The 18608-nt window shown below is 41.1% G+C and overlaps 1 protein-coding gene across 1 annotated transcript in view; it reads left to right on the top strand.

Annotated features, from left to right (window-relative positions):
- LOC127415292 (periphilin-1-like) overlaps positions 1-17510 on the top strand; it is a 64728-nt gene extending 47218 nt beyond the window's left edge. Inside the window, exon 6 of the mRNA XM_051653990.1 lies at positions 16303-17510. Within this exon, the coding sequence (XP_051509950.1) occupies positions 16303-16470 (168 nt within the window). The 3' untranslated portion in view covers positions 16471-17510. The remainder of the gene's footprint in view (positions 1-16302) is intronic.
- Positions 17511-18608: the final 1098 nt, after the last annotated feature.

Genomic DNA, 18608 nt, shown 5'->3' with positions numbered 1-18608 from the left:
AATTTCGACCACAGTGTGACATCACAATGTGGAGGAAGTAGAGAAAGAATTGTTTTGGCAGCTTGGTTTCAAAAAATGCTCTTTTTGCAGTGAGGAGGAAGTTTTGAGTTCTAAAATGTTTAGAATGTTTTTATTGTTCAAAGACCTCTTATGTCAAAAGATCAAGGAAAATTTGATTCCTCATGCCATGACCCCTTAAGTCATTGTCTCCTTTCTACTGTATGTAAATTAGGCTCATTATAGATTGCTCTTTATGCACAAAACTCTTTGCTAATTGCCTGGTGTAGTTAACATCACGCTATTACTGCCCAAGAAAAGCGGGAGGTGACTGAATTTTTGTGAACATTTTCTATCGATCATGGCATCAGTAATTCTATCCAGGGGCGTGTCCTTAGAATTTGATGGGCCACCCCAGGTGCCACCCCATATTCTAAACTCTGATTGGTCATTTCCCAAGTCGGAGGTGGGGCTTCAATAAAACCAGGTAGAACCTTGTTGTTTAAATCGGAGCGGGAAACAGTGTCAAGAAATTACAGTTTATCAAGTGGATTCGGGGGAAACAGGAGAATCCGAAATGAATTAGAATACAACAGTCTGGGTCCGGAATTCAAAATCCCATTCATTTCTTCCATAAACTAATTGATTTTCAATGCTAACTTATAAACCATTAAGGACAGACCTACCATGAGCTCTGAGGTTGTTCATCGATGGTATATGCTTCCATTGATGAATCAGCTTTCGAAGGGCACTTAGAAGGGGGAACAATCATGATAGCCACGTTGTAAGATTGCTTCAACTGTCTATATGCGTTATTTCAACTTAATTGTTTAAAAATCATCTTTATTAGCGGGATTCCTTTTGAACAGCTACCAATGGTCCAGCAGAGAAAGCTTCACCAATCAGAGAACTGCAGCCAAAAACGCCCGTGAAATAAGCCCGGAAGCCAACGCCCACTCCCAAGATTCACTCTGAATGACGCAATCAAGTTGCTCTCCCTACACTCTCAATCTACTTATATATTTGTGTATATCAGAATATTTTGCAATAAACGTAAACTATATTGTTCTTATACTTATAATCAACAACCTAAAATCAATAGTTTTTATATATTTCCATAGTTTTACATTCGATTACATCATTCGCAGTGCTTCATGGGACTGTAGTCCGTGCCCTCATGAAAGTTTTTTGCCTTAAAACAACACTTTAATGGAGGATTTTATAATAAGTCTATGGAAGAAATGAATGTGAAAAATATTTCCGGAACCCACACCGCTGAAAATGTCGGCGGGCACTGTTGCGCTCAATATGGCTTGAACGTGCACTGCAGATCGTGCCGCATGTCACATCGCGAGACCACAACACTGAAGCGCACTCGTGAAGAGGGCTTGAAGAAATCAGGTAAGGAACCATTTCAGTGTAATCAACAGTTCCATTCACTGTAAACACCGTACAACATGATCATCTGACCCGACACCAGTGCTTGAAGTGAACAGGCCAGTACACTTATTCTGGCCAAGAACCGTTCAGTCAGATATGACATGTTAAACCAATCACACTTCACTTCCTTACGTGTGTCACGAACTGCCTTGTGTTTTTCCCTCACCTTCAGTTCAGTTTCAATGACTGTTTAGTTTTCCCCTTGTTTATGGACTACATTTCCCAGTATGCACCTTTTGGATTACACTCACCTGCCCTCCATCTTCCACAGCTGTTCCCTGTTCCCTCATTATTCATCTCTGTATATATACCCTCCTGTTTCCTTTACTCCTTGTCAGTTCTTGTTCATATATTAATCTGTAGCATTTGTGTATATATTTAGTTTGTTTGTATTCTTCCTTCTTATCATTAAAAAGCTGCAATTACATCCTAAGCCTCTTTTATAAAAAATCACCACCACGTTACAAAGTGATGTTTTGGGGTGTGAATAATATCGCTGTGCATTATAATAATATTTTGTCAAACATGCTGGAATATCTCGTTTACTTACTACTATCTGCCTCAAAGTTTTTAAATGTCTTTAAAAGAAATTAGCTTTCTCATATAGCCTATATTTATTTCCTTTCATAATGTAATACATTCAGTCTTAATTGATCTAGCCTAATACATTTCTTAATAAACGAAGCTAAATTAAATTTTTTGGAGGAAATAAAGATACGTTTTAATAAGTTTTGTTTTATTTTTTATTAATTAAATTACCTGGTATGGACATACAGTATTAATTTTATTTGTTCAGGTAGTGGAAAAGGCCTTAAATTTCATTTTAAAAACTGAGCAGCAACCCAGTATTACATACTGCAGAAACACTAGCAGTAGTGTAGTAGTATCCTATTCAGAACAACATAGAATGTGTTTTGACACCTGCTGGTCTAGGTGAGTTACACAAAGTAGCAAAGTTCAATCTGATTCTATTATACCATGGTTTTTCATTGCAATCACCATCATTAATTTTATTTTCATGAAATCATACAGCACAGCTCATGAGCAGATGACTCAGATACATGTGGAATGATTATTTACCCCCTAACACACACACACACACACACACACACACACACACACACACACACACACAATCTCTATGGTTACCACAAATAAGGCAGTAGGTGCTATTTTGAAGAGATCTGGTAATAGCAGCTCAAACACACACACTCACACACACACACACACACACACACACACACACACAGGTAGACAGCAGTAATGATTTTTTCACAGATATATACTTCTTCAACACACAAATAAACATAAATTGGGTTATCATTGTAGAAATGCACAAGATGAAGGATTATTTTATCATTTCTCTGTTAGCCATAAAGAACATTCACATTGATGTTGATTGGCTTATGTAAGCAAGTATGTAATGCTTTTATGTAACTCTGACCAAACACTCAATGAGGCAAAACCAAATTAAAATAAACCACTCAAAATATAACTTGATTTTCTGAAGAAAATGTGAGTGGTGCTCGACCTACCACCACCACGATGTTAGAGTTGCTAAGGTTTTCAAAGTGGTTTTTAGTGCATTGCTATGTGGTTGATAGGGCATTTTGGGTGGTTGCTAGCTGGTTACTAGTGTGTTCTGGGTAGTTACTTACTGAATCAAAAGATATGGGTCGGGTCCCTCCGTCAATGTAAGTCTATGGGATCAGTTAGAAAAAGCTCCTTAAGGTAACAACTGCACATTTTCACTTTTTACAGTGCTATACAGTAAATGTAATCAAATTATTTGTCATTAACTCTGTTTCAAAAGGATTTCAAAGCAATATTAAAGGAATAGTTGACCCAAAAAGGAAAATTCTGTCATCATTAACCATCATGCCATCCCAGATGTGTGACTTTCTTTCTTCTGCTGAACACAAATGAAGATTTTTAGAAGAATATTTCAGCTCTGTAGGTCCATACAATGCAAGTGAATGGTGGCCAGAACTTTGAAGCTCCAAAAAGCACATAAAGGCAGCATAAAAGTAATCCATAAGACTCCAGTGTTTAAATCCATGTCTTCAGAAGTGATATGATAGGTGTGGGTGAGAAATATATCAATATTTAAGTCCTTTTGTACTATAAATCTCCACTTTCACATTCCTTTCTTTTGTTTTTGACGATTCGCATTCTTCGTGCACCTACTGGGCAGGAAGGAGAATTTATAGTAAAAAAGGATTTAAATATCGATCTGTTTCTCACTCACACCTATCATATTGCTTCTGAAGATATGGATTTAAACACTGGAGTCTTATGGAATACTTTTATGCTGCCTTTATGTGCTTTTTGGAGCTTCAAAGTTCATTCATTCACTTTCATTGTATGGACCTACAGAGCTGAAATATTCTTCATATTGTTCAGCAGAAGAAAGTCACACACATCCGGGATGGCATGAGGGTGACTAAATCAGTGACGTGCATAGATCTTAGCAGGGATAGGGGCGGAAGAATAAAAGAGGGCACAGAATTTTTTATTTTTTTTAATGAGTAGTAATTATAAATACTTAACAAATTTCTTTGCTTTTTGAGTATTTAACCATTTTCTTATATATAAATGTGGCAGGGCGGAGGGCGGGGCCGGGTCGTGATTCTACACACCCGGCTCCTAAACAGGCTGATTAGCCAGAGAGGGATAAAGGCCGTCTGGAGACGGCAGTGCGACAGAGAGAGAGTTACGGACAGCTGTCCGACACCTGTTTGTGTTTGTCTTTTTGGTTCAGTTTATAATTAAACGATTATTTATATTATCAAGCCGGTTCTCGCCGCCTCCTTTCCATTGATGTGTTACAATATACTGTAGATATTTTTTAAATTTTTCCTTTATTACAAATAATAGCCTATTCTGTTATATTTCTCACAAAAAGCACCATGGTATAACACTTATTTATTTATTTTCAGACATGGTCTGTGATAACCCAAAGTTTATGACACGTGTCATATTAAAATCATGGTATTTTTTAAAGTGCCTTGGAGTACCGTGACAGTATCATCAATGAAAATAATAATCATTCAGTACCATGGTATTACCCTGGTAATGGCACAGTGTAATTTTTTGTTATAGGGCTCTAATGTTTTTCTTGTATCATCACTCTTTTCACTTTCTCTCATCTCTGCTCCCTCACTTCATCCTATCTCTGCTGTTTCCACTCTGACCTGGTCATCACCTTTATACAGTATAACTGACACTTCTTATGTTACTTTCTCTTTATTTCTTTTAATATTCAAATAATGTTATTTTACTGTATTCTGTCATTAATATTTATAAATATACAGGACCTTAACCCAATAAAATGGCGGAACCATGGTACTATGGTTTTGAATGGTTATCATGGTAGCCTACTTGTCCAAAAAATGGTAATACCATGGTATTTTTCTTAAAGTGATTAATCTAATGGCTTATTAGTTTCAACAAAACCAAACTGGCTTTGGCTGAACCTGACAGCTCCTTCAGTTTATTTCAGTATTCTATAAAAGATGAATTGAATGTCTATCACTGAAAGCGACGTGACCGCTCCCATTATAATTAATAAATCTGTCTACACTGCAGGTGTGCAGTGTCAGAAATGCAGTAGCAATCGAGTATTATTCTTTTGATGAACTTACAACACAATAAATGGAGTGGACTTTTTATCTGACCTGTTTCTTGTCTGAGGTAATGGTACTTTGATTCTCCGGGCGACTTCAAACTGTATTATTTGCTTCCTTGAAGAACACTGCTGCAGGAGGGGACGCCACTCGAAATATCGTTCAAAACGAAAGTGAAAAAAAAAAAAGTATTTTCTCAAAGGGCCCTACCATAAGACTGTTAGCGAAGGGTACATTCATACAGTAATGCCATGTTTCCTTCAGAGTACCCACTTCAAGGGCTCTGCACTTCGGAGTGAGTATAGGGCATAGGGAGGATCACTTGCAATTGGAATCTGCCCCTGATCTGCTGTAGTGCGCGCTCTTAAAGGCACCTCTACTTAATTTTCTTTAGTATGCCTGCGATTTACAAAGAAATATCATAACACATTATTACTGTTATTGTGAGATTATTACGTTTTTTATTTTATTTTATTTTTTATTTTTTTGCTTAACTATTTTAAATTATTAAAATGTCTCCCCTTTTTCTGGACGACCAGAAGGGCACCTTTAGATTTGTGAACAAAAGGGGCAGGGGCTTGCACCCTTGCTGCCCCCTGTTCTGTGCATGTCACAGGAGTAAATGATGAGAGATTTTTCATTTTTGGGTGAACTATTCCTTTAACATCGTCAGACACACCTTCTGTAGAGCATTTCCAAACAGTTACATATGAGCTTCTATTTCAGTTAGGATGCTGCTTTAGAAGGTCAAATGTCATCGATTGACCTTAGTGGAACATATTTTTAAGATTTTTTGTATTGTGGCATTATTTTCATGAAAATTACCCCCCCCCCATTCTCATTACAGTTATGCAAAAAAGAAAAAACAACAACAATAATAATTTATATACATTTTAAATTACATCATAGTATTCCAAAATTAACACCCGGCAATTGCCAAATTACATTTTCTATTTGCCAGGTTAATTTCACGGTGTTATATGCCACTCTGGTGGGCAATTTTTTATTTCTTTCAGTTTGTCAGGATGTTAAATAATGTAAAATTTTCCAGTTTTGTCCTAAAGGGGGCTATGTATGCATGCAGTCAGTAAGGTTGCAAGTGTTTACATGAAACAGCTCATTAACTAGTCCCGATGCTCATCGAATGTCTCAGTTTGCAGTAGGGATACCATACTCATACACTTGTACTCGTAAAAAATGCTCTGATACCATCTGACGTACGAATGTCATTCCGTAAACATTCAGCGCACAAATTAAAACCATAGTATCTCCTAGTTTGATTATTAAACCACAGAGAGTTAATGACATAAATATATACTGTATATAGTTTGCATGTGCTGTGTCTGTGTGCTTCAAATGTGAGCGCCTGTGAATGTGTGGAGCTGGTGTTGTGCTAAAGCCGGCTGCTTTTACGAGATCCTTGGCTTAAAATTGCGCACTCTGTTTGTGGCAGATGGCCATGAGCAGAGCGCTTATTGACAGAGCAGAGAGCTAATTCCCTTTATACAGACTACATATTTATTTAATTAAATAGCAGCCATTTGCAGTTTAATAATCACTCTGAGTTACATAGTGACTGGCTTTTCCGGAGGTGAAAACCTTTGTTAAAAACACAGAAACGGAAAGGGATTCAAAATAAAAGCTCAATTTAAATGGAAAAAAGTACGACAGAAATATATCACTACTGAATAGTTAAGTGATATTCACTGCAATACTACTACTATTACTAATAAATCAATAGTAATTGTATAATATTTGAGCAAAATCTCACATCTCTTATTCTGTCATGCAGCATATTATTTGACAAAAATAACTCCAATGTTGTATTTTGTATTATGCTGTGAGGTTCTGAATAAAAGCACTTGATTTGATAAAAATGATACAATATTATGTTAAAATTAATTGTTCTATTTCCGTTTGATTAAAGTTTTAATTATTTAATTTATTTGGACACCATTTTGATGATAACATTGAAATAAACCAATATGGATTTCAGAAAAAATAAAACAAAAAAACAGGTATCAGTATCGGCGAGAACTGTTACTGTGTTATGTGTACTTATGAGACTCATGAGAGTTACTTACTGTTCGTTCATTTGACAACATGTAGTTTAAAATACAAATTAAGTTTTGTTGTAAAAAGTGAATGATCTAAAAAAGATTTCTAAATGGACTATCTGGCAATTAAATATTTCATAAATAATAAAACAATACAATTCTTTAAAAAAGCAGTTTACTTTAAAACATGCTTACAGTATTGTTTATTTGTCTCTCATGTCTGTAAAATCCACTTGTCAAGTGCAATAAATTAAAAACAAAAACAATAATAATAATTAAAAAAATGGTAAATTTGTAATTTTGCCAAAATATAATTTCTTATTTCTTTTCATGTTAGGAAGAAATGACCTGGACATGTTTTCATGTGCAGCAGACCTCTTGGGTTTAGAACAGAGCTTGTGTGTGAGTGTGTGTGTGTGTGTGTATGATAATTTGTACTATATGGTAGTGATTTTGAGTGTGCATTTATCGGGTGAGAAACAGATGGTTACAGTGTTTGTGTGTGTGTGTGTGTGAGTGTGTGTGTGTGTGTGTGTGTGTGTGTGTGTGTCTACATACCTGTGGGTATGTATGTCTGCATACACATATGTGTGTGTAGCCGGTACACAGGTTGCGTGTGAAGCATCTAGTGCAGTAGTGCAGTAGTGTAGTAGTACTGCTTGCCGCATTGTGCTCTATGCTTGCTACTCTCTGCTTACAGCTATTGCCGCTGGCTAGCCTCCTTGATAGAAGGTGAAAAGAGGAGCAGAGTGTGTAAGTCTCTTCCTGCCAGTACAGAGCCTCTCCCACCAAGACTCCTGCAGTGCCTCCCCGGGGCCACACACAGAAACTGGGTATCTCACGGTCCCAGGCTAAACTACAAGGGATCTTGGAGCAGCAGAGGGCCCCAGAGATGAGGCGTGCAGGTCCACCACTGTGTGGACATGCCCTGGCGCCCGTCAACCACTGCCCCAGCTATGGGCAAATAGCCCCACTGCCTTGTGGTAAGTCTATTGAGACTAAGGCTAAGGGAGCACACCCTGACAGAAAAGCAATGCGCTGGTGGTGCGCAATAGGTGGGCCTTAACAAACAAAGGACACTGCAGCCTCCTGCAGCCAAGATGTGGGACCAATTGTCCCCCCTCGCCACTGGATTTACCCCATCATGGTGAAGATAGTGCTACTGGAGATGGTGCACATCCTGTGGCACTTTAAAACCCTTCCTTGTGCAGGTCTCCACTTTTGACCATGGTGAACAATATCTGGACCTTACATAGGTTGAAGTCTGATGGCGATGGGGTGTCTGGCAATGGGAGCAGGTATGAATGGACTGGGAGCTTCTAGTCAGAACCCTGCACGACAGCGGTACGGTATTTGGTCGCTAGCAGCTGGGACTGAGTGGCAGCTGCTTTCAGCAGACCCCTGTGCGACTGAGCAGCCCTATTGAGGGACCACACTGCTCTCCCCAATTGGGGAAGGGCTTAGAAAAGGTGGCCTAAAAATTGCCCATTCAATCTCACCTGGATAGGTTACTGCGCCTATCGGGTCATTCCACTACTGCGGTCGAAATAAGAAACAATATAACCTAAAACTGGCAATATGGAATGTAAGGACTCTCCTGGACTCGTATGGCATCTCTGACAGGCCTCACCGGAGAACAGCTCTGATCGCTGCTAAGCTGAGGCGCTACAACATTGACATTGCTGCCCTGAGTGAGACCAGGCTCCTGGATGAAGGTTCTCTAACAGAGGAATGGATGGGTTACACCTTCTTCTGGAAAGGTTTCCCCACAGGTGGACAACATCTCCACGGAGCAGGACTGGTGATCAAGAACACCCTTCTACCAAGTCTCACAGAAACATCTGTTGGCATTAGTGAAAGGCTAATGATCCTCCGTATCCCCCTGGCAAAGAAGCAGTATGCCACACTTCTTAGTGCCTGTGCACCAACTTTGCCATCTGAGAACGAGGCCAAGGAATGCTTTTATCAGGCACTGGATGAAGCTCTTTGCTGGATCCCTAAGAGTGACAAGATCCTCTTACTTGGGGACGTTAATGCTAGGGTGGGACAGAACAACAGGATATGGGGTGGAGTACTAGGTAGGCATGGTATTTGCAGGGTGAATGCAAATGGCATGAGGCTACTTACTCTTTGCTCTGAGCATAACTTTACCATAACCAACACCATCTTCCAGTAGAAGGCCAAGTATAAGACCTTGTGGATGCACCCTCGCTCTAAACATTGGCACATGATTGACTTCATCATTGTGAGGCATAGTGACATCAAGGATGTTCACATCACCCTTGCCATGAGGGGTGCAGAGTGCTGGACTGACCATTGTATGATTATGGCCAAGCTACATATGAAAGTGCGTCCCCCTCTGCAGTTGCAAAAGCCCAACAAAAAGAAGCTAAATTGCAACCGCTTGGGAAGAAAAGAAGCCAGAAGTGAGGTCCGATGCCTCTTAGCTGAGAAACTAAGCAAGCTGGAACCTTGTCTGAACCCAGAAAACACTATGGAACAACAGTGGACCTATATCAGCTCTGCGCTCTACGATGCAGCAGCCCAATCCATCGGCCATAAGAGCAGGAACCACCAAGACTGGTTTGATGATAACTCAGACACCATCCATAACTTGCTTAAGGACATGCACAAAGCACATCGGACAAATTTAGATTACCCTACATCCACCAACACCAGGCAGCATTGGCAGGCAGCTCAGAGAAAAGTGCAAAAAACAACATGGTGGACTGAAAAGGCACATGAAATCCAGTCCTTTGTTGATAAAAATGACATGCATAATTTTTATAATGCTGTCAAAACCATCTACGGCCCAAGAAATCGCTGCGTCACGTCTCTGAAGACAGCAGATGGTCTAAAGATCCTGAAGGATCAGGATAGTATCCTGTTGAGGTGGGCTGAACACTTTGACACCCTGCTTAATCAGGACTCTGATGCAGACTCCACCATCCTGGACAAACTGCTTGAACATCCTCCCATTCATGACCTCAGTCTAACACCAACCTTCCAGGAGGTTCTGTCAGCTCTTCGTTAAGAACAACAAGTCCCCTGGCGCAGATAACGTGTCTGCACACCCACTACCAGTACATTACCAAGGCCTGGACTGATGAGAACATCCCACAACAATGGAGAGATGCAAACATTGTTGTCATTTATAAGAACAAGGGTGACAAGGCCATCTGCGGGAATAGTAGGGGCATATTACTTCTTTCTGTTGCTGGTAAGGTCCTGGCTAGGGTGTAGCTTCAGAGACGCATCAGTAACATCACTGAGTCAATGCTGCCTGAATCGCAGTGTGAATTTCGGAGGAACAGGTGTACGGTCGACATGATCTTCACAGCCTGGCAGCTTCAGGAAAAGTGCCGGGAGCAACATCAGGACCTGTTTATGGCCTTTATCGACCTCTCCAAAGCTTTTGACACTGTGCAAAGAGAGCTCTTATGGGATGTCCTCCTCAGGTTTGGCTGTCACAATAAATTGGTTAACATCCTCCGCCAGTTCCATGATGGGATGACTGCTCGGGTGATCATCAGTGGACGTAAATCGGAGCCCTTCCATGTAGGGTTAGGGTTAGGGGATAGAATCTATAGTTCGTACAGTATAAAAATCATTATGTCTATGGAGAGTCCTCATAAGGATAGCTGCACCAACATGTGTGTGTGTGTGTGTGTGTGTGTGTGAACGTGCTGAGTCTTAATGTGCATTAATGTCACACATGATGGGACACAGCAAGCATCTATCACGCATGTTTTCACTCAGTAGTGACGACTTCCACAATTTCTGTGTTGTAATTTAGTGAGAGATGTGTGTGTGTGTGTGTGTGTGTGTGAGAGAGAGAGAGAGCGAGAGAGAGAGAGAGAGGTATCTTTTAGCCCACTTGAGATTAACCCAGAAATGGAAACTGTACACATAAATGTTTTAAGGATGAGAGCACTCTTTACAACCATTTTGAAGTGAGATGCAGCAGACTACCAAATCTTTTCAGACTAGGTATGGGCAGTGGTTCTTGAGTGACATTCCTACTGCAGGGACTAAAACCCGTTTTAGGGGACATTTTTAGGTCCTACTCAGGGGTAGGTACTTTTGGAGCATATAGGGACTGTGGGAGGTGCTGCAGCCTGTGATTGGTCAAGAACGTATGACACACAAATAGCTTTGAGAAATGCAGGAGTCCACAGCTTCCATTTGTAAACAAACCTTTTAGCTGCTAGACTGCTACTCAGAGGACTGCACTAATTTTACAATTCCCTTAACAGAAATAACATATAACAAACATAGTATCCAAAGAGAATCACCTGTTTCACACATGTGTGTGTGGCTTCATCAGGAGACACGCTTTGAGTTTTCATTGCATCTGTACTGTGACTATACAGAAAGTAAAGTGATTTCTGGAATACTACATCTCATTTTTCCTGGGATGATAGATATAAATGATCAGATGTTTATCGAGAGTGCCTGACATATGACATTAAACATTTTTAACAGTTTTAGTACCATTAGACAAACTATAAAAAGAAATCAAAAAATTGAACATTTTATTTTTATGTATCTTTTTTAATACATTAGGTCATTATCCTCCTGCTGCGTCTCACTTCAAAATGGTTGTAAAGGGACCATGGAGCTTTAGACTGGTTGCCCACTGAAGCTAAGCAGGGTTGAGCCTGGTCAGTACCTGGATGGGAGACCTCCTGGGGAAAATTAAGGTTGCTTCTGGAAGAGTTGTTAGTGAGGTGAGCAGGGGGTGCTCACCCTGTGGTCTGTGTTGGTCCTAATGCCCCAGTATAGTGATGGGGACACTATACTGTAAAAAGGTACTGTCCTTTGGATGAGATGTTAAACTGAGGCCCTGACTCTCTTTGGTCACTAAAAATCCCAGGGCACTTTTTGTAAAGAGTAGGGGTGTAACCCTGGTGTCCTGGCCAAATTCCCCCCATTGGCCCTTATCAATCTTGGCCTCCTAATAATCCCATCTCTGAATTGGCTATATAACTGTACTCTCTCCTCTCCACCAATAGCTGGTGTGTGTACTGGCACACTATGGCTGCCATCACATCATCCAGGTGGATGCTGTACACTGGTGGTGGTTAAGGAGAGTCTCTTGTTTAATATGTAAAGTGCTTTGAGCGTAGTGTCAGAAAAGGCATAAATGTAACATTAATTCATTCATTCATTCCTGTGGCCCAGCAATTCATTTTTGTGTAGTACATTTGTTATTTAAGTTTTTTTTAGCCCATAAATGCTACAGTGGTAAATCTTGGGGTATTATCAGAGGACTCCCTGGGCTTTTCAGAGATACCAAATGTTTGAGAGTTTGGCCATGACAACTTCCTCTCCTTGGTCTATAAATATGGATTGAACTGTATCACATTTCAATTCAGCTCATCAAATACAATATGAATTAAATATTATTTTTTCAATAAACAATTTTCATCATATGTATTTTATGCACCAAACACTTTATTGACATTTAAAAAAGGGAAATTGTAAAACTTTTTTTTTGCTGGGTCTCAGGAACTTATGGTAAGATGACATCATAATAGTCTGTAATGTAAAATAATGAGATCTTTGTAATGACAGAGCAGGCTGCATGTATAAAAATACACAGAAATATTAGTTCACACTTTAAATATATCTTATAAAAAGTATATGTCAGAATTTTCAAAGCTCTGTGATTTTTTTTTTTTGTTGTTTTTTTTTTTTGTGATGGGCATGAATGGAATGTAATAGTGATTGAGCGATTTACCTCAAAAGCCTATTGTATCATATTTGATACACGGATTTCAACAGGCATTTTCAATAAAATAATATACAAAAGTTTAACCAAGCACAAGTTGCTTATATTCAGCAAATACTCATTCCCTATCTGTCACTCACTCGATGATCACTTGAGCTTTAGATGCTCTGAGAAGCTCTTTGTCTGTTTTGGGGGACAGCAGAAGTGGAAGGCTGTCTCCAGACAGAGGATTGCTCACTAGATCGTGGATGCCATCACTTTGGCATACCAGGTCCAGGGCGCGCAGTCCCCCCTGGGAATACGAGCACACACCACTAGGCGTATAGCACCCTTCTGGGCCCTATCAAACGGCACCTCTCTAACAGACATCTGTAGAGCAGTGGGCTGGGCGACACCCAATACCTTTGCGAGATTTTATAATCTCCGGGTTGAGCCAGTTTCGTCCTGTGTGTTAGCAAGTACGAACAGGTGAGTATGTGGGCAGCTGGCCAGGTATACCGCTTGCACACAGTGCCTTTCCCCTCCCTGAGGGGATAACGTGCGCTTTTTTCATCCACGTGAGTTCCTGGGACCGGTGAACCCTGGATGTCTTTCCTCCCTCAGCACCCTGCAGCAGGCAAATTCGGTGGAGGAATTCGATGCCAGGCCCAGTACTCATGTTAGTATGCCCTGTCAGGTTAGACCCTGTACTGGGATAGGTGCTCCATATGTGGTGGTTCCCTGTCGGTAACCCCATATGACGTATTTTTCCCTGATGGTAAATCTGTGTCTTCCCTTGGGCAGAGTTCTGCTCTGCCACCAGCCGCTGCACTGTAGAGCTCTTCCCTTCCAGGAAGGACCTACTGCAGGGTATTCTCCACATGTTAACCTCCCCTTCGGGCAGGATGTGGTCTCTGCGGTGTCTTTTCTTTGTGGGAAAAAGAACACCTTCCCCGGCGGTGGTGAACTTGCAAGCGCTGCCCCAGGAGGAGGCAGACCCAGCCTTGTCGTTGCTGTGTCCATTTTACGCTTTGCATGTTTACTTGGACCGCACAGAGAGCTTTAGGCGCTCTGAGCAGCTCTTTGTCTGTTTTGGGAGACAACAGAAGGGGAAGGCTGTCTCCAAACAGAGGATTGCCCACTAGATCGTGGATGCCATCACTTTGGCATACCAGGTCCAAGGTGCGCCATCCCCCCTGGGAGTACGAGCACACTCAGAGTGTGGCATCCTCCTGGGCCTTGGTGAACGGCGCCTCTCTAACAGACATCTGTAGAGCAGTGGGCTGGGTGATACCCAATACCTTGCAAGAATTTACAATCTCCAGATTCAGCCAGTTTCGTCCTGTGGGTTAGTAGGTACGAACAGGTAAGTATGCGGGCAGCTGGCTGGGTGTACCACTTGCACACAGCGCCTTTCCCCTCCCTCAGGGGAAAATGTGCACTTTTTTCGTCCACATGAGTTCCTGGGACCAGTGAACCCTGGATGTCTTTCCTCCTCAGCCCTGCAGCAGGCAAATTTGGTGGAGGAATTCGATGCCAGGCCCAGGACTTGTGTTAGTATGCCCTGTCAGGTCAGCCCCTGTACTGGGATAGGTGCTCCATGTGTGTTGGTTGCCTGTTGGTAACCCCATGTGACGTATTTTCCATGGTACGGTTTCCCTGACGGCAAACCCGTGTCTTCCCTTGGGCAGAGCCTGCTCTGCCTCCAGTCGCTGCGTTTGTAGAGTTCCTCCCCTCCGGGTAGGACTTTCCACGGGGGCTTCTTTTCATACGTGGTACTTTCGGTTGGTAAGTCCATGTGACGTATTCTCCACATGTTAACCTCCCCTTCTGGCAGGATGTGGTCTCCACGGTGTCTTTTCCCTATGGGGAAAAAGAACACCTTCCTCGACATGAATACATCTGGCCCCAGCTGAATCAGTTCTCATTTTCGTGGGAGAAAAAGAAGAGAAAAGGCCGAAGCGGCTGGTGTGGCATAAGAACGTCTTGTCCCCCCCCCTTGGGGTACGAGGGACCATGCAACGTATGTGGGGCGTTGGGAAGGTTACGATGGGGCCGGATGCACTTGCTACTAGGTACGTAGTGGCCTGCCTGCACCTGCACCGCCGATCCACGTAACACAGTTGAGCTGGTTGTGGCGTGTTGTATAGGGACCCCTAGTGTCACTACATTGACACAAAGGCGAGTGAGTGACAGATAGGGAACGTCTTGTTTACTGTTGTAACCTCTGTTCCCTGATGGAGGGAAGGAGATATTGTGTTGATGTAGTGACACTAGGGGTCGCGCTTGGGAGCCCCAAACACCTCTGATATTTGAGAAAAGGCCAGTGAGAATTGGCGAGTGGAATTTGCATGCCACTCCCCAGGACATACAGGTCTAAAAGGAGCCGGCTTGCAACTCATTCAGGTTTGTGCTGAGGAGCCGTGACAGAGTCCCAGCCATTTCAGCGTTCAGTGTTGTGGCAAGAGGGACACAACGTCTTGTTCTCTCCATCAGGGAACGGAGGTTACAACAGTAACCAAGACGTTTTTTTTAATTGTCTCTCCTTAAAAAAAAAGACTCAAATTTAGGTTACAGTGAGGCACTTACAATATGTCTTCAATGACAAAAACACTTGAATTCCATTCTGAATAAAACACATTTCCAGAAATCTTAATTGATGACATGTCAACTTTTGAAGCTGTGCTTGAACTTCACATCTCCATTCAGGTTGTGTCTACCCAAAGGATACTGTTTCAGAAATCTTGTGATTTTATATTCTGGTGTGCACACAATTATGTTGGTGTGTTCTTTTTGATAGAAGACATTTACTCCTGGTTATCCTTCCTTGTTGAGTCTTTTCTGATCAAGCCATCATGAGCATTAACATGTTAACCAGGGCCTGTAGATCCCAGATTGTCTGTGATTTCTATGAGCATTATACTGTCCTACCTTGCTTGGATGCCCATTTTTTGGGAAGATTAGCATGTCTTTAAAAACAGATTTCCTTCTCGATGTATACTGATTATGTATAATCAATGATTTCATATTGTTTTGAAGTCTTTGTATGCTATTAACATCAATAATCTGTTAATAGTTTTTATAGAGGTGGTCACACATCATCATGATCTAGTTAAACAATTTTATAAGTAACACCTGGCTGTAATTACCTTCTTAATTTGTATGGATGCAATAGGACAAAATGGTTGTTATTTATAGACTGAAATGTAAAACACTAAATTGAAAGAGGGTGTACATACTGTTTCACATCAATTAACCTTTTATAGAAAATTCCATAATGTTTGTGTACTCTATGTATTGTGTATGTGTTGAAAATGTGTTAGGACCATATTTAGTCAAGATATTGGTTGTATTACAAACTGGTAATTGGTTATTATTTTTAGTAAATTTGCTAAAAGTAACAACAACTATGTCTACATTTTTACAATAGTTTGTACATGTGCATCATAATATGTGTGTATTCCTACAGGTGTATCGGCAGGACTGTGATACATTTGGAGTGGTTGTGAAGAAGTTGGTGGCTAAGGATCCATCCTTGGAGAGGCCAATTCAGGTGTCTCTGCGTGAAAACTTGAGGGACATTGGCTTGCGTTGCGTCGAGGCCATGGAGCAATTTATTCATGAGTATGACTCCTGAGAGCCACACAATCCATCCCCCTCACAACTACACACCATCAAGTGATGAGTGTAGACCTTTTAAGGACTTTGGGTTCACTTCACTGTCATGTGTGTTAGATCAGTAACTTTGCAGGAAAGTAGATCTCCAGGAGACATATTGAAAGCTTCAAAGGATTGCGTCAGCAATTTAAAAAAAGAAAAATAAACAGCCTTTTAAGCTAATAGGTATAATCAACACTGTAAGTAGTTGAAGGTATAAATAGATCTTTAATTGTCTAGCCTGTAATATCAGATATTCTCATAATTGGAAATAATGTCTAGCGTGATTTATGTTGTGTTTTTACTTTTATTTTGATCTTTTTTTTTTTTCATTAGTAATTTGCACATGTTGTGTTATGAGAGCATAATTTAAAACATCTCTTGAATTCTGAGGAGTTTAACATTTTGTAGTGCTGATGCTGAGTTTTATTGCTCAGATTTTCTCACGATGTCATTAACATATTTTAAAATACATTGAAATTCAAGCTAAAAATGTAAAACAAGAAAAATGGATAATGTGAACTCATCTTATTTAATTAAATTACAGCATGTTTAATTTTAATATTATTAAATGGTTACACTTTATAATGATTTGCATAAATATTAATATTATTGCATTATATAATGCATAACTGAACATATTTATGTTTAAATGTGCATCACCTACCGATCAGTTATGCATTACAGTACATCATATTTGTTAATGACATATTAAAAGAAGATATGTTTCCTAAAACATACTATAATGTGTAAAATGATATGACTGTAAATGTATTTATTTCTGCTTATAGGTAGACATTACCATTTTTACAAAGAATTATTTCTTTTAAAAGTTGCAGCAAACCTATTATGTATAGCATATTATGATGTTAACAAACTTAAAGGATTAGTTCACCCAAAAATGAAAATTCAGTCATTGTTTTCTCACCCCTGTTTTGTTATAACCCTATATGACTTTCTTTTTCTTAACACAAAGGGAGAAATTGTGAAAAAAATAAAATAAAATGTGCTCAGTGATGTCATACAATGGCAGTTTATGGTGACCACCTCTTCAAGCTTCAAAAGAACACAAAAGTATAATTCAGAAGTCTAATAAATTATTCCATGAAATGTCATGGTTACTGGTGTAACCTCCGTTCCCTGATGGAGGGAACGAGACGTTGGTGTCGATGTAGTGACACTAGGGGTCACTCTTGGGAGCCCGAGACACCTCTGGTCTTTGATAAAAGGCCAATGAAAATTGGCGAGTGGTATTTGCATGCCACTCCCCCGAACATACGGGTATAAAAGGAGCTGGTATGCAACCACTCATTCAGGTTTTACTCTGAGGAGCCGATATAAGGTCCGGCCATTTCAGCGGGTAGTTCAGCGTTGTGGCAGGAGGGACCAACGTCTCGTTCCCTCCATCAGGGAACGGAGGTTACACCAGTAACCATGACGTTCCCTATCTGTCACTCACTCGACGTTGGTGTCGATGTAGTGACACTAGGGGTCCCTATACAAAACGCCACAAGGCTGAACTGTGTTACGTGAACTGGCGGTGTGTGGTGGGCAGACTTGCTGTGTGCCTCATAGCCAGCACACCAGGTCGACACGTAACCTCCCCCAACACAGTTATGAGTGTCGAACGGCCCTTTTTGGGGACAAGTCGACTACCCAGAGATAGAGACAGGCTTAACCCAGTCATGGCCTCTTTCCCCTTCTCTTTTTCCACTCCCTAAAAAAGAAGGGGGATTATCCGACTGGGCCGCCAGGTCTAGTCGGGGGGTGTCCCTCCCAAGGGGAGGACACCGCGGAGACCACACCTCGCCCCAAGAGAGGGGGGATATTTAAGTGGAAGAATACATCACATGGTCTTTCCAACCATGTGGAGAGCCTTCAAGGTAGATCCTACCCAATGGGGGAGGAGTTACTACAACATGGAGACTGAGGGGCTCTGCCCAAGGAAGACGCAGTTTGCCAGTAGGGAAACGAACTAGCGGAAGATATAGATCGCATGGGGTTAGCCTTACAGGGAACCGCCACATGCGGAGCACCTACCCCAGAACCGGGCTCTTAGTTAGCGCGTGTACTGGGCCGGCAGCGAGTCTCTCCGAAAACTCGACTGCCACAGGGCTC

This window comes from Myxocyprinus asiaticus, chromosome 24 (genome assembly GCF_019703515.2).
Source record: "Myxocyprinus asiaticus isolate MX2 ecotype Aquarium Trade chromosome 24, UBuf_Myxa_2, whole genome shotgun sequence".
NCBI classification, from domain to species: Eukaryota; Metazoa; Chordata; class Actinopteri; order Cypriniformes; family Catostomidae; genus Myxocyprinus; species Myxocyprinus asiaticus.
Note: the sequence above shows the minus strand (reverse complement) of the source record. Positions and strands in the feature narration are given on the sequence as shown.